The sequence below is a fragment of the Aquarana catesbeiana genome, linkage group LG05, assembly GCF_042186555.1.
Source record: "Aquarana catesbeiana isolate 2022-GZ linkage group LG05, ASM4218655v1, whole genome shotgun sequence".
Classification (NCBI taxonomy): domain Eukaryota; kingdom Metazoa; phylum Chordata; class Amphibia; order Anura; family Ranidae; genus Aquarana; species Aquarana catesbeiana.
The window spans coordinates 141,879,055-141,903,099 of record NC_133328.1 but is presented as its reverse complement, the minus strand read 5'-3'; the positions used below and the strand labels follow the sequence as shown (position 1 = coordinate 141,903,099).

Genomic DNA, 24,045 nt, shown 5'->3' with positions numbered 1-24,045 from the left:
TTATAAGAAAACAAGAATAGGAGGAGATCATGTATTTACTGTTGAAATAAACTGCCTTTCAACCTGTAGCTGCTTTCACTGAGAATGTAAATGATAGAACAAAAACACGGTTACCCCCTTGTGAGAATCTCACCCCATAGGCCCACTGGCCAGTTTACTTCCAGCAATGATAAATGTGTAAGGCATTTCACATACCATCCCTGGACATGCCGACAGACAAACATTTCTTGAAGCGGCATTGCTGGCAGCGATTTCGGTTCATCCTCATGACAGAACAGCTCTCATTCTTGAGGCACTTTTTGTACTGGATGTTTTGTTGTATGCTTCTTCTGAAAAAGCCCTAGAAACACACAACAACCCCTTAACCAATAGATATAAATATATATATATAAATATATCCAAGCGCATGTGTGTATCATTTATTGTAAAGGAAATCAGAATGTAGAATTATCTGGCAAAGAGAGATCTGAGAGATAACATGATACATTAAAGAAAAGTAATTCTATTGATCCTCAATTCTATTAAATATACTATATTAAATAATGAATCGAAATTTAATTAATAGTATTCTGCACTGGAGTGACTGATCAAAGTGCCAATCATGAAGGCAATAACCACCTATCATCACCATAATAAAATAATTAGCAGGATCATCACAAGTTGTGTTTACCATCATTTGGATCAACACTACTAGAGTTAGTAACGGCCTTCCTCAAACGTTTTAACCCAGAGGAACCCTTAAAATAATTCAGGTCTCATGGAGCAATTTATTGGGGGTCATTGGGGAAAATGCCCCCCCATTACAGTGGTGGTCAAAATGCCACACTTAAAGACAAATAAAAAGATCATTAGTGTCATGGCACTGGGTCTGCCAAGTGACACTGGCCCTGCAACTTTGAAGACACCATCAAAATGGGAGGTAAACTAACACCAGCTTAAGGGACATATTGACCTGTTTAAAGACACAAAGACATGTCTGAGCATAGTGGACTCTTACCTTTATTCAATTGTAATTACTGTACTAAAGAGCTGACTTTTCATTTGTGAAGCACAGAACCAAAGCTGCAATGTTCCTGTATGTGTAAGTTAACAGTACTGCGAAATGAAAGGACCCCATCACAAAAGTTTTGCATCCTTACAACTGTATGCTCTTAACACAGGTAATGTTGGCATTCTTTTTTATATAGGCCATTTTTAAGCAACTTGAGCTGCATGTAAATTCAAAGAAAAATTGTAATAAAAGAAATAAAATACTAAAAAAGAATTGATATTTGAAATTCTACTATTAAAAGTACTAACAGCATACAGTTGAAAGAATACAGTCTTATTTAAAGTAGAACTATAGGCAAAAACGTTAATTTTTGCATTTTGGATAGAGCAAGGGAGGGTCATAACCTGTCAGATTGTTTTTCACCATCTATGTCCCATTGTGGAGATTTCCCTTCACTTACTGTCCCAAAGCCATACAGGAAGTGAGGGGAAAACCCTGCAAATCAATGGAGATCCTTGGGGACCCCCAGGTCACCAGAACTAGTGAATAGATTTCCCTTCTATTACTTTTCTAGGGGCAACCCAAAATTTGGGATTTTCTTTACTTTTAATGATGGTAAACAGGACACAGAGGGGGTGTATCTCCTGAACAGGGGCACAGACAGCAATAAAAACTGACAAGTATTCTAATCCCTCTCCACTCAATGCAAAACTAAAAAAGTTTTGCCTTTAAGTATACTTTAAACTCATTTTTAGGGGTTACATGTGTAACCCTCATTTATTATGCCTAGAAGGAACGTTAAGGACTCGTTGACATTAGCGGCAGCCCCTGCCGCCCTTCTGAAAACACATCCACAGTGGACCACTTTTCGACAGGCCGTTAGGTGATTGGTCGCCTCCTCAACACCTCTTTTATCCCTGAAAAGCCTGCAACACTCTGCCGCAACCATGTGTATTGCACGAGATTGCAAGATGGTTGCGGCACAGCCCCATTTATTTGACAACAGGGTAAATTGTTTTGCTGTGGCAGGTGTACTACCCTCTCCGGCCAGTGTGTTGGGTTAAGACGGGCACTCGGGAGTAGGTAAAACCATGGTTCAAAAACCTATTTTTACTGTCCCCCTGGCTGCAAATGTGAACAAGCTCTAAATCCTAATTCTTTCGAACCCAGCGGCTATGTATGCCACCTCATAATGACTAATATCTTTACAGCTATCACGCCTGTAAAGTGTTTTTACAGCAGTGTCATTTCTCCAACTTCACCAGGTTCAAAGCATGGGTAAACATTATCAGAGGAAAGGTTGTAATCCGTTTGTGAATTACTAAACATAAAAACAATTTTAAAGGAATAGTCCTGAGACCAACTGTATATCATACAGAAGAAGACATAAACCGTACACTGAATAGCTGCTATTACTTTTTTACGAATGACAATTTATAAGCCAAACCAGCTGTGTGAATTGATGGATTAAATAGCAGCTGGATAAAAGCCAACAGTATATACTCAATCTGTGTATGTGAAACACATAAACAGTTGTGGATAAAGCTGACCAGAGAAGAACAGATAAACAGATCCTTCCTATAAGACCTCACATTTTGCTCTCCTTTTGTAAAATATTTCCAGATCTGGAGGATCTTGCAGAACAAATATGAAGTCTCTTAAAAAGGTATAGAAGTTGGTATGTGATGGAGCAAATCTTTACCTTACAACCCTCACAGGCGTGGACTCCATAGTGAAATCCAGAGGCTACATCTCCGCACACCTTACACAGAAGTACCATCCCATTGAATTCTAAAATATAAAAGTTACATTTAAGTCAGACATAGGTATACAAAAGCATAAGAAAATAAAGTAAAATAAATGTAATAAGGCATATAATAAACATGTTTGTGGCGTTAATCTAGTGCATACTATTTACCTCATAGAAAATATCTTATCTAGGTATGTGTTAGCCCAGGTTCACATTGAGAGCGGGTTTGAAATCATGTGAGTTCAGCTGAACTCACACGATTTCAAAGCAGCAATGCAGTCCAACTTCAGGAGTGATTTGACAGAGATCTGTGCGGGTTTCTGCAAAGATGTTTATTCTTTTCACCCTCGAAGTCGCCAAAAGTAGTACAGGAACTACTTTTGGGAATTGGTGCGGCGCCGCAAAGTCGGCGACGGACCGATTCAGGTGGTGCCATTGCTGGCAATAGCCACAGATTTGACATGTCAAATTGCATGCCAAATCGGCTCAATGTGAACGTGGGCTGAATGTCATATATATTTCTTCTCTATGGTGCAAATGCACTTCACAAGTAATAAGTACCTGTCTCATAAAGGGGAACAATTATTCTGATTCTATCAGTGTGCTGCCACTCCATAACTGTCCAGTCACGGGCCCAGGTGAATTCTATATTCAATTACATCAGATGTGCCCCAACCACCCAACAGTATTGGTGCCACATCCCAGAACAAAACAAAAAAAAAAGAGTAAATACTATGGAGAGGATTTTTAGAGGCACCAATATTATAATATAATACAAAACGTTTATTGTGAAATAGCTTAAAAACCGATGTGTAGGTCAGGCATCACTAATTGGCGGACCGTGGTCCAGCTCCAGACCGAGTCAATGTCCCATCCGGACCCGCCGTGGTCGCACCCTTTAGGAGCCGGTTCTTACCCTCAACCACCGCTAGCACTGTCTTCTTTGCAGAGCTGACATGGGGAGGCAGCACAGCAATGGATGGAGAGTGGTAGTTGGTCCAGTTAACCCATTGATTGCTAGGACCGTGATACATCCTAGCAACCAATCAGTTAACTGGGGCAGCTCCCGCCCTTCTGTGCCTCCCACCCTCCGCCCTGTGTAAGGTAGGACAGGGAAGAGGGCTCCGTCACTGCCATTAAGGATGGGAGAAGCCAGGACTGATGTGAAGAGTCCAGAAAATAATGTGAAGAAGGAAGGGGGGGGGTGGTATAAACAGAGGTCAGGAATGCAACGGCAGTGATATGAAGGGGGGGGGGGTGGTATAAACAGAGGTCAGGAATGTAACGGCAGTGATATGAAGGGGGAGGGGGGCGTTCTAGAAAGGGGTGAGAACAGGAATGTGAAGGGAGGCTTGGGACTGTAATGTGAAGGACGGGTGCTATAAATGACAGGAATGTGAAGGGGACAATATGATAGGGGTCTGGAAACTGCACATCGAACACTCCCCTCCCCCCGATGGACAATGCTGCTGTCCAAACGTGACAACCCCCCTCCCAGTGTGTTACTGGCCAGATCACCAGGTAAAAAGCCTTAAAGGGGTTGTAAAGTTATTTTTTTTTTTTTTTTAAATAACAAACATGTTATACTTACCTTCACTGTGCAGCTCGTTCTGCACAGAGTGGCCCCGAACCTGGTCTTCTGGGGTCCCTCGGCGGCTGTTTCAGCTCCTCCCCGCAAGCATTTACCACCTTAATGCGAGCTCCCTCGCACGGTGGTGAGTGCTTGCGGGCGCGCTCCCGTGATACAGCCGGCGGCTATAGCCGCTCGCTGTATCACTCGGCCCCGCCCCCCCGCGCGCCGCGTCATCGGATGTGATTGACAGCAGCGCGAGCCAATGGCTGCGCTGCTTTCAATCCATCCACTGCAGCCAATCAGCGACCAGGCTGAGCTGCAATGAAGATGACGAGGACGAGCAGCGGAGATTCGAGGCGTCAGGTAAGTAAAACGGGGGGCCTGGGGGCGGTGGTACTGTCAAAAGTTTTTTCACCTTAATGCATAGAATGCATTAAGGTGAAAAAATTTTTACATTTACAACCCCTTTAAAAAAAAAAATAAAAAAGGGAGAGAGAAATGAATGAGGCCACCACATCTAATGATTGGTATGCTGCAATATATGACATTTTTGGTTTTGTGTTTAATACTGCTTTAAGTTCAAGGTAAATGCCATCTAACATCAGGTCTATTAACTGCAAAAGTTTAATTACAGGATACCGATTACTCACTCGAGGTGAGGCCTGCATGGCTTTTGGTCAGGATTGCTGCACTTGTGTAGGTTGTCCTTATGCACAGTGTGTCCACCTGTTGGTTCCTTTGAGATTCCTCCATGTTGAACAGGAGGTTTCCACTGGAAAGGTCACTTCTTCTGGTGTTCCCATTGCCACTGCTGCCACTGTTACTCCCCTCAGAGGCAGAGCTGCTGGGGGAAGATGGTAAAGAGGACGAAGACTGGAAACTGCTATTGGAGCTCTCGCTGTGGCAGGAGGAAGGGCTGGAGGCTGAGCTGGAGGAGCGGATGTATGCAATGACACCACCTAGACCAAACAGTGTAAAACCAATTAATGATTTAAGCAGGTATATCATGAACTCAGTTTAGATAAAACCCACATGCTTATAAAGACTTTCGGATCTCCAACCAAATGACTGGGTCAGAGTAAAGAATGAGCTGAATAATAACTGCAAACACTACTAAAACGTAGACATCGTATGAGTGTATCCACCACCCTGCCTCTTCAATATCCTGTCATGGAGAAGTAGGCTTTGGAAGTCGGTTCTGTTTGTTAGAAACTGTGATATAGATTACAGTGCAACAAGCTTCAGATTTTGTACAGTGTACAACCAGGAGCTTGTTTCTGCATGGCACTGTGATGGGCACAGTGTGCATGGTGTGGCACTGATGGCACAGTGTGCATGGTGTGGTACTGATGGCACAGTGTGCATGGTGTGGTACTGATGGCACAGTGTGCATGGTGTGGTACTGATGGCACAGTGTGCATGGTGTGGCACTGATGGCACAGTGAACATAGTGTGGCACTGATGGCACAGTGAACATAGTGTGGCACTGATGGCACAGTGTGCATAGTGTGGCACTGATGGCACAGTGTGCATAGTGTGGCACTGATGGCACAGTGTGCATAGTGTGGCACTGATGGCACAGTGTGCATAGTGTGGCACTGATGGCACAGTGTGCATAGTGTGGCACACGCCCAGCTGAGGGAGCTACATGTGAGTAATGAGTTTAAGGCTCCGTTTTGGACACAAAGTCCCATGACAAGTCACAGCCAATTGATTTCAATGGCAAATGTTCCCATCTATGCGACTTTGAAAAGGTGCATGCACTACTTTGATGCAACTTTTGATGCAACTTTGCTCCAGAGTGTAAAGTGGGATCAAAGCTGCACTCAAAGTCGCACTCTAAATCGCAACTTTGGGGTCGCACTAGTGGAAACGTAACCTAAGGCTAGAGTGCGACTTTGGAGTGCAGCTTTGATCCAGCTTTACACTCTCTGGATCAAAGTTGCATCAAAGCATTGCAAGTACCTTTTTCAAAGTCGCATAGATGGGAACGGGTGCCAGTGAAATCAATGGGCTGTGGACTTGTCATGCGACTTTATGTGTCCAAAGTTACATGACAAGTCGCACTAGTGGAAACAGAGCCTTAGTCTGGTTGCCTGTACTATGATCATTGTAGACTGTAAGCCGAGACCCCAGAGCACTTCCAGCTACACTGACAGCTGTATAAGTGTACTGCACCTCCCATCCCCCCGTGTGGATGGGGCTTTTAATTTCTTCATTTTTATCACGAATTAGGATGTACAATGAGAGAACACTGGGAATCTATGATTAGCCCCTCCCATCCTGTATACACCCACTGGCTACACAGGAACAGTGTCCCTCCCAGGAAGTGATATCACTAGCTTTCAGTAACCACACCCACTGGCTGATTTTGGTCTCAGAAGGAAGTAGAATTCATGTGACAGCACTGGATTCTGCAAAATAAAAAGGTAGAAAACTGTGATTTTTTCATTTTGAGACATAAGGCTGAAGTTAGCTCACATTAATGATTGCAGGATGAGAATTTAAGTGTTAGGGTGGACTTCCACTTTAAGGCCAGGTTCACATCTATTTGTGTCCCTGTTTTTTTTTTGGGTGCGTTTTTATTTTTTTTTATATCCACTGTAGCCAGATGACACATCTACCAGACCACGGAAGGTGAGAGGTTATTGAGAGTTTATTAAGAGGCTTAGGATACGATGGCTCTGCCCACCGACATAATGTGTAGGGATGGAGCCATGCCAGTGACGTCATCCCATGGCCATATTAAATGGGGATTGCCATGTGGAAAGACCAGCACATATGTCCAAGTGTTTTTTTTTTTTTTTTGTGGACATTGCACTACATGGATCCATGCCTTCCCATAGTAACACACTAGCTAGGCACACAGTTAACCCTTTGATCTCCCCTGATGTTAACCCAGGCAGTGTCATTAGTACAGTGACAGTCCATATTTTTGCCGCTGATCACCATTAGTGTCACTGGCCCCCAAAAAGGGTCAGGAGTGTCAGTTAGTGTTTAACTGTCTGCCGCAATATCGCAGTTCCGCTATAAGTCGCTGATCGCTGCCATTACTAGTAAAAAAAATAAATTATATATATATATATATATATATACACATACATATACACACATACATACATACATATATACATATACATACATACAGTGGGCAAAAAAGTATTTAGTCAGCCACCAATTGTGCAAGTTCTCCCACTTAAAGAGATGAGAGAGGCCTGTAATTGTCATCGTAGGTATACCTCAACTATGAGAGACAAAATGTGGAAACAAATCCAGACAATCACATTGTCAGATTTTTGAAAGAATTTATTTGCAAATTATGGTGGAAAATAAGTATTTGGTTAATATCAAAAGTTCATCTCAATACTTTGTTATATATCCTTTGTTGGCAATGACAGAGGTCAAATGTTTTCTGTAAGTCTTCACAAGGTTGTCACACACTGTTGCTGGTATATAGGCCCATTCCTCCATGCAGATCTCCTCTAGGGCAGTGATGTTTTGGGGCTATCGCTGGGCAACACGGACTTTCATCTCCCTCCAAAGGTTTTCTATGGGGTTGAGTTCTGGAGACTGGCTAGGCCACTCCAGGACTTTGAAATGCTTCTTACGAAGCCGCTCCTTCGTTGCCTGGGCGGTGTGTTTGGGATCATTGCCATGCTGAAAGACCCAGCCACGTTTCATCGTCAATGCCCTTGCTGATGGGAGGAGGTTTGCACTCAAAATCTCATGATACATGGCCCCATTAATTCTTTCATGTACACGGATCAGTCGCCCTGTTCCCTTTGCAGAGAAACAGCCCCAAAGCATGATGTTGCCACCCCCATGCTTCACAGTAGGTATGATGTTATTTGGTTGCAACCCAGCATTCTCTCACCTCCAAACACGAGTTGTGTTTCTACCAAACAGTTCTACTTTGATTTCATCTGACCATATGACATTCTCCCAATTCTCTTCTGGATCATCCAAATGCTCTCTAGCAAACCTCAGACGGCCCCGGACATGTACTGGCTTAAGCAGGGGGACACGTCTGGCACTGCAGGATCTGAGTCCCTGGCGGCGTAGTGTGTTACTGATGGTAGCCTTTGTTACGTTGGTCCCAGCTCTCTGCAGGTCATTCACTAGGCCCCCCCCCGTGGTTCTGGGATTTTTGCTCACTGTTCTTGTGATCATTTTGACCCCACGGGGTGAGATCTTGCATGGAGCCCCAGATCGAGGGAGATTATCAGTGGTCTTGTATGTCTTCCATTTTCTAATTATTGCTCCCACAGTTGATTTCTTCACACCAAGGTGCTTGCCTATTGCAGATTTAGTCTTCCCAGCCTGGTGCAGGTCTACAATTGTGTTTCTGGTGTCCTTCGACAGCTCTTTGGTCTTCACCATAGTGGAGTTTGGAGTGTGACTGTTTGAGGTTGTGGACAGTGTCTTTTATACTGATAACAAGTTCAAACAGGTGCCATTAATACAGGTAATGAGTGGAGGATAGAGGAGCCTCTTAAAAGAATAAGATAGAGGTCTGTGAGAGCCAGAAATCTTTCTTGTTTGTAGGTGACCAAATACTTATTTTCCACCATAATTTGCAAATAAATTCTTTCAAAAATCAGACAATGTGATTGTCTGGATTTGTTTCCACATTTTGTCTCTCATAGTTGAGGTATACATATGATGACAATTACAGGCCTCTCTCATCTTTTTAAGTGGGAGAACTTGCACAATTGGCGGCTGACTAAATACTTTTTGCCCCACTGTGTATATATATATATATAAAATCTCTATCCCATAGGTTTGTAGATGCTATAACTTTTGCGCAAATCAATATAAGCTTATTGGGATTTTTTGTTTACCAAAAAATTTAGCAAAATACTTATTGGCCTAAACTGATGAAGCATTTAGATTTTTTTTCTATTTTTTATTTGATAGGTTTTATAGCAAAAAGTTAAAAAAATTAAATTAAAAAAAAGTTGTTTTCTTTCAAAAGTGTCGGTCTTTTTTGTTTATAGCTCAAAAAATAAGAGCCGCAGAGGTGATTAAATACCACCAAAAGAAATTGTCAGTTAAAGTAACGCAGTGCCGTATCGCAAAAAATGGCCTGGTCATGGAGGGGGTAAATCTTCCGGAAGTCAAGTGGTTAAAATCCTGTTTGATTCTTTCCTCTCAGCCTCTTTGACGTTGTAGAATGGCCAGACACATGTGTCACGTAGTCAGTAAATGTTATAAAGGTATGTAGAAATTCTCTCTAAAGAAGCTCACCTACAATATGTCACCTAGGGCATAAATTGCTATTTTTAAGTAGAGTGAATAAATAACCTACTGCTATTTTTACTTCATATACTGTGTTATACTGCCTATTACCTGTCAAGCAAAATTGTATGGAATGAAACTGTTGCTTTATTGTGTGGGATTTTGCCATAAGTAAAAGTACTTAATACCAGTGGTATAGTATTATACGTATAAATATGCTACTTTCAAAGATAGGTGAAACTAGGACTATATTTTTATGCAAGTGTTTCCTATGCCAGTAAGATGTGTCAAAATGACTCTTTATTGTAGTTAAAGAGCTGTCAGTGCCACTTGTCACAGGCTCCACCAATTACCCCTTGATAAAGTCACCTGATCGGTGACAAAACGCATCGGGCAGAGCCTATGACATCATCACGCACCACCAGGAAGGAGAGCGAGATTAGCTGGTGGTTTACAGCTGAGGATACACGGACATCCAAGTGATTGCTACGGGTCTGTGTACCCTACATGTATCAAGTGCATTGCCTGAGTGCACCGGAGGTTGTGCACACACAAATGTGAGTGTTTTATCCATTTTTTAATAAACGCCTATATTTAAATTGGTAAGCACTATACAAGTCTTTTTACCTACATGTGGCTACCGGGATTATTATAGTCTGAGATGTATCACAGTCCAAGTAGCATCTGAGCAGCAGCCATCCAGAAGGATTATACCCCTGAAGGGAAGGCGCAAATAGACCCATTTACGGGTCTTGAGGGGAGGTGAGCGCATAATTAGACTGGTGGATGGACTTGTCACCTTAAAGATTTATTCACAGAAGGATGCACGGAGATAGCAGGTGGTGCGGTGGGGGGCGGATTGTTGGCAGGGAGCAGAGGAGGAGAGAGGGAGGAGAGGACACCTCCTTCATGGGCGGCAAAGACCAGGGGGCTGCGAGACCCCCTCCGCCCACTACAGGAAACAGAACTCCCTGTAGAGAACTACAACTGGGTGTGTCAAGACTGCTGGCTGAGCTTACGGGAGGAATACCAGCCAGCGGTCTTACAAAACAGGATGTCAGCAGGCAATAATGGTTTTTCAGCAAGTTTAGCAGCCTATTAAAGAGGAACTACAGAGCTCGGAAGAACATGGATGGCAAAGTTGGTGAAGGTAGGAGATCAGCAATAAGGACATGGAAAAAAAAAATTTGTCCAGAGTTCTGCTTTAATATGTCCCTATATTGTATTAGTCAGCAAGACATTCTGAACAAATTTAAGCTGCCTATAGAGTCCTATATACAATACCTTGCAAAAGTATTCACCCCCCTTGGCTTTTTACCTATTTTGTTAAGTTACAGCCTTTAGTTCAATGTTTTTTTAATCTGAATTATATGTGATGGATCAGAACACAATATAGTGTTAGGGACCACCAGTGGGATATTTATTATAGCAAAAAGTAAAAAAATTTGGCTTTTTTTTCTAAATGTTCGCTTTTTTTTTGTTTAGATCGCAAAAAATAAAAACTGCAGAGGTGATCAAATATCACCAAAAGAAAGTTCTATTTGTGGGAAAAAAAAGACGTCAATTTTGTTGGGGTACAACGCCGTACGACTGCACAATTGTCAGTTAAGGCGACGCATTGCCGTATCGCAAAAAATGGCCTGGTCAGGAAGGAAACTTAAAAAAATAAATAAATAAATAAAGTGACCTTAATAAGCCTTCAATTTACCCCATTACTCAATGAATAAAAATAAAACTCAACACGTACCCATCAAAGCTACTCCTGGAACACTGGGGGCAGATAAACCAATGAAATGAGACACAGAAGCGTTCATCTATTGTCAGGAGCGACTTGGTAATTCAGCACACAGGTTCTGACGGCTCCTTAGGTCAGATCAGGTGTTGCATAATATCTTAGAAGCAGTCACATTCCCTCTCCATGCTAAAAACACATGTTTAGTTAAGAATATCCTTGTGTCTCTTTCAGTCGAGATCAAAGCAGCTGAAAACACGTGTTTGCTCCACGCTGAGCATCTCGAACAATGAAAAATGCATCTGGTGTAACAAGACAAAACATCCAAGCTCATCGTAATCAATACCACATTTTCTTAGGTTTACTGTATTGTTTCCCAATGACATACTCATCTGTAAAAATGGAAAAAAAAAATAGACTGGAGAGGCTTCAACAGGTGCCATACTAATAATGCAATACATCATACCAGGACCTAGATTGCCAACTAAAGAATGAGCAATTGACATGTGCAGAAAACGCAACCCGATTCAGCCAATGCTTTTTACAACTATGACGAAAGATGAGCATTTGACTGCCAAAAACTATTGTATATCATTCAACACTATATAAAAATGTCCCAAAGGTTTAGATCAACTGTGAAGTTGACAAATAATTCAAATTAATTTATGAGCATTAAAGCCCCATTCCAGGTAAAAAAAAAAAGCCATTAAAATGCAATCCCCACCCCTAACAGGTCAAATGCTTGTTAAAGTGATTGTAAAAGGTTTGTTTTTATGTTTGTTTTTTTAAATAACAAACATGTCATACTTACCTGCTCTATGCAAGGGTTTTGCACAGAGTGGCCCCCGATCCTCCGTTTCTGGGGTCCCCCGGCGGTGCTCCTGGCTCCTCCTTTTCATCAAGTGCGGGCGCGTGAGTCCATTGACACAGACAGCAGGATTCAGCCCCACCCTCCTGCTCCTGTGTCACTGGATTTGATTGACAGTAGTGGGAGCCAATGGTCCCTGCTGCTATCAATCTGTCCAATGAGGACCCGAGACAGCAGCTGGAATGAACGGGTTCAGGTAAGAAAAAAAGGGTGGCTCTGCAGCACAGAAGGTTTTTCACCTTAATGCATAGAATGCATTATGGTGAAAAACCATGAGACTTTACAACTCCTTTAGAGTGGTTGTAAACCGTTTTAAGCAACTTTCACCCAAAGGTAACGTGCGCCGTTTAGGAGATATTTCACTTGTAGTGCGCCGATGTCATCATCGGCACATGAGCTGTGAAGAAACGGACCACCGTGCCGTTTCTTCCCCCAGCGTGTGCCGTGATGACGGCTCCCGTGCGCATGCGCGGGTGAGGTCACGCGACTCCGGCCAGTCACAGAGCCGGAGTCCGCGACCCTGGAAGGAAGAGGGGCGAAGATGGACGCGGCCTGCACAGGGGACAGCGTGGGCTTAGTTTGCAGGGAAGTGTCATATAATGGGCTAGTATGCATTATGCTTTTAATTTGCAGGCCTTGCAGGGAGCAAAAGAGGAAGTAAATCCGATTGGGGCTAACTTCCTCTAAGTCTAGGGGTAGAAGAATAAAATGAAATGCTTCCTTCCTCCTTTAGCCATCACTCTGGCACTCAACTGTGCAGCTGATCCCCTAGACTAGAGCCTCTTTTTGATGCAACACTTTGGCTGGCAGTTATATCAAGTATACTGAAGAACCAATAGTCCTGCATTGTGCATAAGGATCCCGAGAGCCCACCGACAACCCAGAGCAGAGAGAAGAGAAAAGTGCCAGTGGCCTAGAATTAAGTAGGTATTACAGCCTTTTTTTCTACCACCTAGACTTGAGCTGGCCATAGACTGATTGAAATTCAGCCGGTTCAGCAGGGTCTGCACCAAAAATATGCACTGTTATTGTACTAATGACACTGGCAGGGAAGAGGTTAACATCAGGGGCGTTTGAGGGGTTAAATATGTTCCCTCAGTATGTTTTCTAACTGTATGGGGGATTGTGTGACTGGGGAAACACACAGATCCATCTTCCTGCTTAGCAGAAAGACAGGATCTGTGTGATCTCCCGTCAGAATGGAGATTTGCCTTGTTTACACAGGCAGATCCCCGTTCTGTCACTGCGGGAAACAATCACAGGTGGCTGGCAGACATCGATTACGCTGGACCCGCTGACTGGCTCCCCCACTGGCCAATGGGAGCGCACGCACACACAAAAGCGAGATCCCGCATCGACGTACACCTATGGCGATTCGCGGGATCGTGCCACCTTGCCGCAGTATAATGACGGTGACTGGTTGGCAAGCAGTTAAATAAGATGGCTGTACGCCAGGATGCTCTGCGCATGTGTGCGCACGCACATGCGTGGTCACAGCGGACACACGCGGCTGTGTACGCACATGAACAAATCCCTATGCGACATCTTAGAGCTGCAGCGCATGCGTGGCTTGGTGTACACACAACATCCTGCGGGGCAAGCCGCGTGCGCCATGGCCGCCCAGTAGCCACGAACGATCATGCACTCTGGCAAACGCACGTGCGCTAGAGCTGCACAATTCTAGACAAAATGAGAATCACAATTTTTTTGCTTAGAATAAAAAGATCACGATTCTCGCAACGTAAATTTTTCACAAAAAAAAAAAAATTGGGCTAACTGTACTGGTTAGTTTTTTTTTTTTTTTTTTTTTTTTAATTCATTAAAGTAATTTTTTCCAAAAAAATTGTATTTGAAAGCGTTGCGCAAATGCAATGTAACATACAATATTGCAACAACCACTATTTTATTCTCTAGGGTCTCTATTAAAAATTTATACATAATGTTTGGGGGTTCTAAGTAATTTTCTAGCAAAAAAAAAAAAAAAAAAAAGATTTTAACTTGAAACCAACAAATGTCAGAAAAAGGTTTAGTGTTTAAGTGGTTAAACTTTCTTCATTTACACACAAGTCTATTCCATTGACAAATTGTTACAATGTTTATACTTAAGTTAAACTGCTAAAGAATGTTGTGATTGTTGGCAGACTGCACGATTTTTTTTCTTCCTTTTGACAGCCGTGGCTTCAGAAGAGTAGAGAGAATTCTTTGCACAGACAGAATCGTGAAACACTTTTATCAAGATCGCAACGGGGAAATTATCTCGATAACGATTCTTGACGATTAATCGTGCAGCTCTAACATGCGCCAATGCGAACCAAGCTGCACATCGCGCCGACTCTCCATAAAGGTAAAACAGCAAAAGACAACAGGAAAAAGGTTTTCCAATTCAAATACCAACAGCTAGCCCAAACTTCCCGCTGCGGTCACTGCTACACAGGTGTCCAGCCTTAGCTAGATTGACACACACATGGGGCACCCCACAATAAATAAGGGTGGATTTCACGTACCCGTCTAAGCACAGGGCAACCTTAGAAACTAAGAGCCCAATCTTCGACCATCACAGCGGGTTCTTGTCACTTGAGGACCTTCAAGGACTGGGTACCCTTTTCATGTTTTAGGGTCCACTCCCTTGGTCCTGTACAGCACCCTGCAGGAATGCCTTAGCTCTGTGGTGTCCAGGATTCCACTACATAGGGTCCAGCACCCAGTGGTAGCATTATAGGAAAAACCTCGCAGGACCCTTGTGTCTTCTTTGCGAGGCTTGGGTACCATTTATCTTAGCATATAAGCTTGTTTCCAATGGATCCGATTGGTCAATCCCTTGATTCATTCTAGAACCGTACTGGGACTTCAAGACCTGTCTGGAGCTCGAGAGAGCTCAAACAAACGCGCCCATCCACCTTGCAGACACTGGTAAAAAACTGAAGTACTTCCTGTATGGGAGGGGTTATATAGGGGATCACTTCCTGTCTAAAGACATTTGGTCTACCAGTGTCCATTCACCTGTAGATGAAGTATAACCCAGCAGGTAATGAATATTAGCTTAAGGCTTCATGTACACTCTTGCTGGTAAAACTGACGTTTAGGAGCAGTTGGGCGTTTTTTTCAGCTGCCTCTGAACTCTCCTCTATGTTATCTTATCAGTACATGTACACAGGGTCGTTAAGACCCCTTTCACACTGGAGCGGTTTTCAGGCGGTATTGCGCTAAAAATACCGCCTGAAAACCGCCCCTAAACAGCCTCCGCTGTTTGTTCAGTGTGAAAGCCCGAGGGCTTTCACACTGAAGCGGTGCGCAGGCAGGGCGGTGAAAAAAGTCCTGCAAACCGCTTTTTTGGAGCGGGGAAGGAGCGGTATTCACCGCTCCTAAACCGCTCCTGCCCATTGAAATCAATGGGACAGCGCGGCTATACCGCGGCAATACCGCGGCTATAGCCGCGCTGTACGAGGGATTTTAACCCTTTTTCGGCCGCCAGCGGGGGGTAAAACCGCACCGATAGCGGCCGAATACCGCTGCAAGAACGACGGTACAGCAGCGCTAAAAATAGCGCTGTTGTACCGCCGACGCCCCCACCGCCCCAGTGTGAAAGGGGCCTTATAGTAGTTTCTAGGCAGTTGAGTTTAGAAGCTATTTTTGGAAAGCAAAAAAAATAAAAAATAAGTTCAGGATGGATGTTCAGAGGCATTTGAAACGCCAAATGCCTGTAAACGCAGTAACGCGCATTTAGCCACATTTTGTTTACAGACGTTTTTCATTTTTGACTGTTTGAAAAAAACAGAATGATTCTATCGCAAACGCGGCATGTAGACGTGGCAAAACGGACATTTTTAAATGTCAGTTGCTATCTGTCAAGTTAAATCATACAGGAGAGGTTGTAAAACGTCTCGTGTACATTAAGCCTTACTCTGTGTCCCGTGATGTATGATAAAGAAATGTTAATTCTTCGCCAGAATTTTTAGGAAGCAAATATTTATAGATGGTAGATAGAACATAAGTTGGTCTTTCTTCTAGTAATATTAATCATTTGAATTCTGTTAATGGTGTAATGGGAAGTTTGGTGTCAAAAAGTGAATATGTTTGGAGTTATTAATAATGCATCCATTTAGTTCTAAACTCCAAACCCCAAGAATTCAGCAGGGCGAGTTTTCCATTCACCAGGGTTTGGACAAGTCTTACAACCTCACGACTATGGCATTTTAAGAAGACCGATGCCTCTACCGCTGGTGGAAATTCAGGATTAGAAAATAAAGGTGTCATAGGCCTGACCCGAGTAGATAAAAAAATGTCTTCAACAGTGAGTCCCACACCTTTAATGTCGAAAAGACCAAAAACGGCAAGTCCCTCATCATAGGTCGAGAGTTAAAATCGGCCCATGGTAGTGACTTCAGTTTCATGGCAATAAAATCTTCTTCCAATTTCCCCCATTGTTTACAATTCACTTTATGAAACCAGTCCACTATCCTAGTCACAAGCACTGAACGTAAGTATATTGTAAAGTCTGGAAGGGCTAAGCCCCCATCCAACTTTGTCCTGATTAATATATCTCTTCTAATTTGGGGAGGTGTGTGTGTGTGTGTGTGTGTTGTGTGTATGCACACACATACACTCACAAAAGTGAGTACACCCCTTACATTTTTGTAAATATTTTTTTTTATATTTCTTCATGTGACAACACTGAAGAATTGGCAGTTTGCTACAATATAAAGTAGTGAGTGTACAGCTTGTATAACAGTGTAAGGCCTCATGTACAAAGGGCTGCTCTTCTGAATGCTGGAAACTAACAGCTGATAAAAACCTCTGTTTAACAGCTTTTACATACTGAGTTTAGCGGCAGTTGGGGTTAGAAGCTTTTTTTAAAGAGGAGGTAAACCCTGATGGGTGTTACTTCCTCTTTGTTTCCCTGCAAAGGTAAAACATAATGGGCTACTATGCATTGCATAGTAGCCCATTATGTGACACTTACCTGCGGGAGAAGCCGGCGATGTCCCCGTCTTCCTCACTAGTAGCGAGTGTCCATTCTCCACCCCTCTTCCTTCCGGGGCCGCAAACTCCAGCTCTGTGACTGGCCGGAGTCGCGTGACGTCACTCCCGCGCGTGAGCCACTTTTAACGGCATGACCCGAGCTAGAAACGGCACAGCATGCCCTTTCTAACTCCGGCACATGCGCAGAAGAAATCGCCCTACGGCGACTTGCAAATATCTCCTAGACTGTGCAGGTCTGGGAGATATTTCAAGCACCTACAGGTAAGCCTTAATCTAGGCTTACCTGTAGGTTAAAGTGGTTGTAAAGGGTTTACAACCACTTTAAAGATAACCTCTGGAGACCCTCCCAAATGTCCACAGTGCAGGAAAAACATGTAAATTATTAACCATTTCAGCCATTCTGTGAGACGAGAGAGCAGTATGCGTTAACTATGGAGTCTCTCTCTGCCAATCTCTCTCTCTGTGCCTGTCTTTCTCTCTGCCTGCCTGTCTCCTCTCTCTCTCTCTGCCTGCCCCCCCCTCTGCCTGTCTCCCCCCTCTCTCTCTCTCTGCCTGTCTCCCCCCTCTCTCTCTCTCTGCCTGTCTCCCCCCTCTCTCTCTCTGCCTGTCTCCCCCCTCTCTCTCTCTGCCTGTCTCTCCTCTCTCTGCCTGTCTCCCCTCTCTCTCTCTCTCTGCCTGTCTCCCCTCTCTCTCTCTCTGCCTGTCTCCCCCCTCTCTCTCTCTCTCTGCCTGTCTCCCCCCTCTCTCTCTCTGCCTGTCTCCCCTCTCTCTCTCTCTCTGCCTGTCCCCCCCTCTCTCTCTGCCTGTCTCCCCTCTCTCTCTCTGCCTGTCTCCCCTCTCTCTCTCTGCCTGTCTCCCCTCTCTCTCTCTGCCTGTCTCCCCCCTCTCTCTCTGCCTGTCGCCCCCCTCTCTCTCTGCCCCCCTCTCTCTCTGCCTGCCCCCCTCTCTCTCTCTGCCCCCCCCCCCTCTCTCTCTCTGCCCCCCCTCTCTCTCTCTCTGCCTGTCTCCTCCCCCCCGCCTGTATGTCTCTCTCTGCCTGCCCCTCTCTCTCCAGGTTACAGCTTTTACATGGGATTCCAACAACTCATCCAATGTTATCTTATGTGTACATGTACACAGGTTCGTTTAATGTCTTTTTAGGCAGTTGCGTTTATAGGCTTTTCTTTGAAGGCAAAAAAAATTAGTTCAGACGCCGAATTTTCCCAATGTTTCAGACGCCAAACGCTGCTAAACACGGCTAAACTCGGTAACTGGCGTTTAGCTTACAGGCGTTTTTTTCATTTTTGGCTATTTTGAAAAGAAAAATTTCAAACGCTTCTAAACGCAAATGCGGCAAAACTGACGTTTTAAACGTTGGTTACTATCTGTCAAGTTAAATCGTTCAGGAGAGGTTGTAAAAATGTCCCGTGTACATTAAGCCTTACAAGCATTTGGCGTTTCAAATGCCTCTGAACGTCCATCATGGACCCATTTTTTTGCGTTCCAAAAAAATGCTTCTAAACTCAACTGTCTAGAAATTACTATACTACTGTGTACATGTACTGATAAGATAACATAGGAGGAGAGATCAGGGGCAGCTGAAAAAAATGCCCAACTGCTCCTAAACGTCCGTTTACCAGCAGCAGTGTACATGAGGCCCTAACTCAACACACAGCCATGAATGTCTAAACCGCTGGCAACAAAAGCAAGTACACCCCTAGATGAAAATGTCCAAATTGGGCCCAATTAGCCATTTTCCCTCCCCGGTGTTATGCGACTCGTTAGTGTTACAAGGTCTCGGGAGTGAATGGGAAGCAAGTGTGTTAAATTTGGTGTTATCGCTCTCACTCTCTCATACTGGTCACTGGAAGTTCAACATGGCACCTCATGGTAAAGAACTCTGAGGATCTGAACAAAAGAATTGTTGCTCTACATAAAGATGGCCTAGGCTAAAGGAAGATTGCAAAGAACCTGAAACTGAGCTGCAGCACGGTGGTCAAGACCATACAGCGATTTAACAGGACAGGTTCTACTCAGAACAGGCCTGAAGTTGAGTGCACATGCTCAGCATCATAGCCAGAGGTTGTCCTATGGAAATAGACGTATGAGTGCTGCCAGCATTTCTGCAGAGGTTGAAGGGGTGGGGGGTCAGCCTGTCAGTGCTCAGACCATACGCCGCACACTGCATCAAATTGGTCTGCATGGCTGTTATCCCAGAAGGAAGTCTCTTCTAAAGATGATGCACAAGAAAGCCTGCAGTTTGCTGAAGACAAGCGTCCTAAGGACATGGATTACTGAAACCATGTCCTGTGGTCTGATGAGACCAAGATAAACTTATTTGGTTCAAATGGTGTCAAGCGTGTGTGGCAGCAATCAGGTGAGGAATACAAAGACAAGTGTGTCTTGCCTACAGTCAAGCATGGTGGTGGAAGTGTTATGGTCTGGGGCTGCACGAGTGCTGCCTGCACTGGGGAGCTACAGTTCATTGAGGGAACCATGAATGCCAACATGTACTGTGACATACTGAAGCAGAGCATGATCCCCTCCATTCAAATACTGGCCCGCAGGGCAGTATTCCAAAATGATAACGACCCCAAACACACCTCCAAGACGAACACTGCCTTACTAAAGAAGCTGAGGGTAAAGATGATGGACTGACTAAGCATGTCTCCAGACCTTTTCAGCTTTCGGTGCTCTCACACTTTGAATGACAATTACTCAGTCAGGAGATCTCTATGATCAAGAGTATGACTAGAGGAGATCTCTATGATCAAGAGTATGACTAGAGGAGATCTCTATGATCAAGAGTATGACTAGAGGAGATCTCTATGATCAAGAGTATGACTAGAGGAGATCTCTATGATCAAGAGTATGACTAGAGGAGATCTGTATGATCAAGAGTATGACTAGAGGAGATCTCTATGATCAAGAGTATGACTAGAGGAGATCTCTATGATCAAGAGTATGACTAGAGGAGATCTCTATGATCAAGAGTATGACTAGAGGAGATCTCTATGATCAAGAGTATGACTAGAGGAGATCTCTATGATCAAGAGTATGACTAGAGGAGATCTCTATGATCAAGAGTATGACTAGAGGAGATCTCTATGATCAAGAGTATGACTAGAGGAGATCTCTATGATCAAGAGTATGACTAGAGGAGATCTCTATGATCAGAGTATGACTAGAAGAGCTGTCTCTGTATCAGCCACCCCCAGTGTCTCTGTCACATCACACCAGTCATGTTGCAGGGAGGGTGACTTAGACACATGTCTTTGATCTCATACAACGTGCAGCCCATCTTTTTAAGCCCCCGGAGCTCAGTGGCGCCCCCTCAGTCACAAGGCATGACTCATGTCCCCCACTCCAGACATGATAACGATAAATGATAACGACCCCAAACACACCTCCAAGATGAACACTGCCTTGCTAAAGAAGCTGAGGGTAAAGGTGATGGACTGGCTAAGCATGTCTCCAGACCTAAATCCTATTAAGCATCTGTGGGGCATCCTCTAACGGAAGGTGGAGGAGCGCAAGGTCTCTAACATCCACCAGCTCCGTGATGTCGTCATGGAGGAGTGGAAGAGGACTCTCCATTGGGGGGTTAGGGGAAAATAATGGTGGCCACACAAAATATTGACACTTTGGGCCCAATTTGGACATTTTCACTTAGGGGTGTACTCACTTTTGTTGCCAGCGGTTCAGACTTTAACCACTTGACCACTGGGCACTTAAACCCCCTTCCTAACCAGACCAATTTTCAGCTTTCAGTGCTCTCACACTTTGAATGACAATTAGTCATGCAACACTGTACCCATATGAAGAGCTTATAGAGCTTTCTTTTGGTGGTATTTAATCACCGCTGGGTTTTCTATTTTTGTGCGCTATAGATCAAAAAATACTGAAAATTCTGTAAAATTATATATCTTTGTTTCTGTTAAAATTTAGCAAATTAGTAATTTTTCTTCATAAATTTTGGCCAAAATTTATATTGCTACATATCTTTGGTAAAAATAATCAAAATTGGGTGTATATTATTTGGTCGGTGAGAAAGTTATAGAATCCACAATCTATGGTGCCAATCTCTGAAAATTGATCACACCAGAAGTACTGACAGCCTATCAGGAAAGTACAAATACCCCCCAAATCACCCCTTTTTGGAAAGCAGACATTCCAAGATATTTAGAAAGAGGCATGGTGAGGTTTTTGAAGTTGTAATTTTTTCCCACAATTCTTTGCAAAATCAAGTTATTTTTTTCACAAAATTTGTCATATTATCAGGTTATTTCTCACACACAGCATATGTATACCACAAATGACATCCAAAACACATTCTGCTACTCCTCCTGAATATGGCGATACCCCATGTGGGAGACTTTTACACAGCGTGGCCACATACAGAGGACCGACATGCAGGGAGCAGCAGCAGGTGTTCTAGGGGCATAAATTTCAAGTCTAATTTGACCATCTAATTACACTTTGAGGTACTGTAGTAGCATGGATGCAAACTGATGTGGCATGGATGAGCCGTGGATGTGGATGGCTGGGTATGGATGGAATGGCTGGGTGAGTATGGCTGAGTGTGAGTGTGATGACTGGGTATGGCTGAGTATGGATGGATGAGTATTGCAGAGTATGGATGGATGGGTATTGCAGAGTATGGATAGATGGATGGATGGATGAGTATTGCAGAGAATGGATGGATGAGTATTGCAGAGTATGGATGGATGGATGGGTATTGCAGAGAATGGATGGATGAGTATTGCAGAGAATGGATGGATGAGTATTGCAGAGTATGGATGGCTGGGTATTGCAGAGTATGGATGGATGGATGAGTATTGCAGAGAATGGATGGATGAGTATTGCAGAGTATGGATGGATGGATGAGTATTGCAGAGTATGGATGGATGAGTATTGCAGAGTATGCTCATATAAAAAGCCTATAAGGTGAGGGCACAACCAGTGGAGGGAGCAGAAGGATTATGAGAAACACATATATTGGTGGATGATTGTGGAGAGATCGAATTATTCACTATTTGAATAATAGACTGGCGCAATATTTTTACCCTTGTTTGATTTATAAAAGGACACTATAAGGATATAACCTGCACATTGCACTTTATTACCAACTACATTGTTTGATTTGTTTAAGGACATTCTGTATAAAATGTGCATATTGCACTTTATTCACTCATATTATTGTTTACATTAATGCACTTTATACCCCTTAAGGGATATTCTTATATTTAGCGCTGCACATATCTTATAAACAGAAGAATACCGGAGCTCTCCTATACAGTATATAGATGAATAAGGAAGCTCTAGTATAATATACAGTATATAGATGAATAGAGGAGCTCCCCTATGCAGTATATAGATAAATAAAGGAGCTCTAGCGTACAGATGAATAGAGGAGCTCTCCTACGGAGTATATAGATGAATAGAGGAGCTCTCCTGTGGAGCATATAGAAGAATAAAGGAGCTCTAGTATATAGAGGAGCTCTCCTTTACAGTATATAGATGAATAGAGCAGCTCTGCTATGGATTATACCTATGGATAGAGGAGCTCTTGATTATCCATGTATATAAATGAATGGAGGAGACTTCCATTATTGTATACAGAACAATGAGTATTTAGATGACTAGAGGAGATCTCTCTGATCAGAGTATGACTAGAAGAGTGTCAGCCGCCCCCAGCGTCCCTCTGTCACATCACACCAGTCATGTTGCAGGGAGGGTGACTTAGACACACGTCTCTGATCACATACAACGTGCAGTCCATCTTGTTAAGCCCCCGGAGCTCAGTGGCGCCCCCTCAGTCACAAGGCATGACTCATGTCCCCCCACTCCAGACACGTTGCGAGTCTCCAGCGTCCCGGGCTACAACTCTCCACCAATCATCAGCCTCGAGCTTCCGTCCCTGTGAGACTAGGAAAAGAGGCGTGACTTTGAAGGCCGCCTCCCAGGCGCCGATTGGCCGAGTGTTGAACAACACGTGTAGCAGAAAGTAGGTCACGAAACTGCTTTCCCCTCCGGCTGCCTCACGTGGAGAGCTGCTCGGGCGCCCTCCCTCATTATGTAATCCTACGTCACGGCACAGGGGCGCCAATGGGAAGCGGCGCTGGGCACAACGTAAACAGAGGCCGCACATGGCTAGGGCGGCAGATCCATGTGAGAGTGCGGGATGACAGGATATCAGTGTCAGGCACAGGCCCCGCCTCCTTATAACCCACTTTGGGACTGACACAGGTGAGCGGCTGGAGAACCACAAGACCCATCAGTGTACCCCTATATACCATCTCCGTCCCTTCTCATACACCCCAGAGGAGGACACTTACCTGCACTGCTCTCCATGTCGGTGTGTGTGGGGTGAGCGGTGACCAGTCAGGGGAAGATGGTGATTCAGGTGGGGGCTCCTCTTCCCGGCTTCCTCCTTCTCTCCCGCCTCTCCTCAGCTACTCATCTCTCCTGTACATGATCCATGATGGGGTGTTGTGTCCGCCGCTCTCCTCGGTGTCCATACAGTGTGCCCGGAGATCTGTGCTCTGTCCCTCCTGATAGTCTCTCCTATGTGTGATCGGGGACACATCCAGCCTCCTTCTCCAGGGGAGGAGCTCCACATCAATTACACAGCATGGCTAGCCTGTACCTGGGACTCCTCCCCTTCCATGGAGGGCGGGGCTACCAAACACTGTCATCTCATCCACTATACAGCATCGTGTCCCTTCAGATGGGGGGCTTCACACACAGATCATCGTGTCCCTTCAGATGGGGGGCTTCACACACAGATCATCATGTCCCTTCAGATGGGGGGCTTCACACACAGATCATCGTGTCCCTTCAGATGGAGGGCTTCACACACAGATCATCGTGTCCCTTCAGATGGGGGGCTTCACACACAGATCATCGTGTCCCATCAGATGGGGGGCTTCAC

General features: G+C 44.2%; 1 protein-coding gene across 2 annotated transcripts in view; it reads right to left on the bottom strand.

The window, feature by feature from the left end:
• NR1D2 (nuclear receptor subfamily 1 group D member 2) overlaps nucleotides 1-23,761 on the bottom strand; it is a 49,069-nt gene extending 25,308 nt beyond the window's left edge. Inside the window, exons 1-4 of one of the 2 annotated variants that reach the window (XM_073630239.1) lie at nucleotides 23,450-23,761; nucleotides 4,965-5,273; nucleotides 2,694-2,782; nucleotides 196-340 (exon numbers count right to left, since the gene is read on the bottom strand). In XM_073630239.1, the coding sequence (XP_073486340.1) occupies nucleotides 196-340; nucleotides 2,694-2,782; nucleotides 4,965-5,273; nucleotides 23,450-23,465 (559 nt within the window). In that variant the 5' untranslated portion in view covers nucleotides 23,466-23,761. The remainder of the gene's footprint in view (nucleotides 1-195; nucleotides 341-2,693; nucleotides 2,783-4,964; nucleotides 5,274-23,449) is intronic. The other variant, XM_073630238.1, reaches the window with a different exon arrangement.
• Between the last annotated feature and the right edge of the window lie 284 nt (nucleotides 23,762-24,045).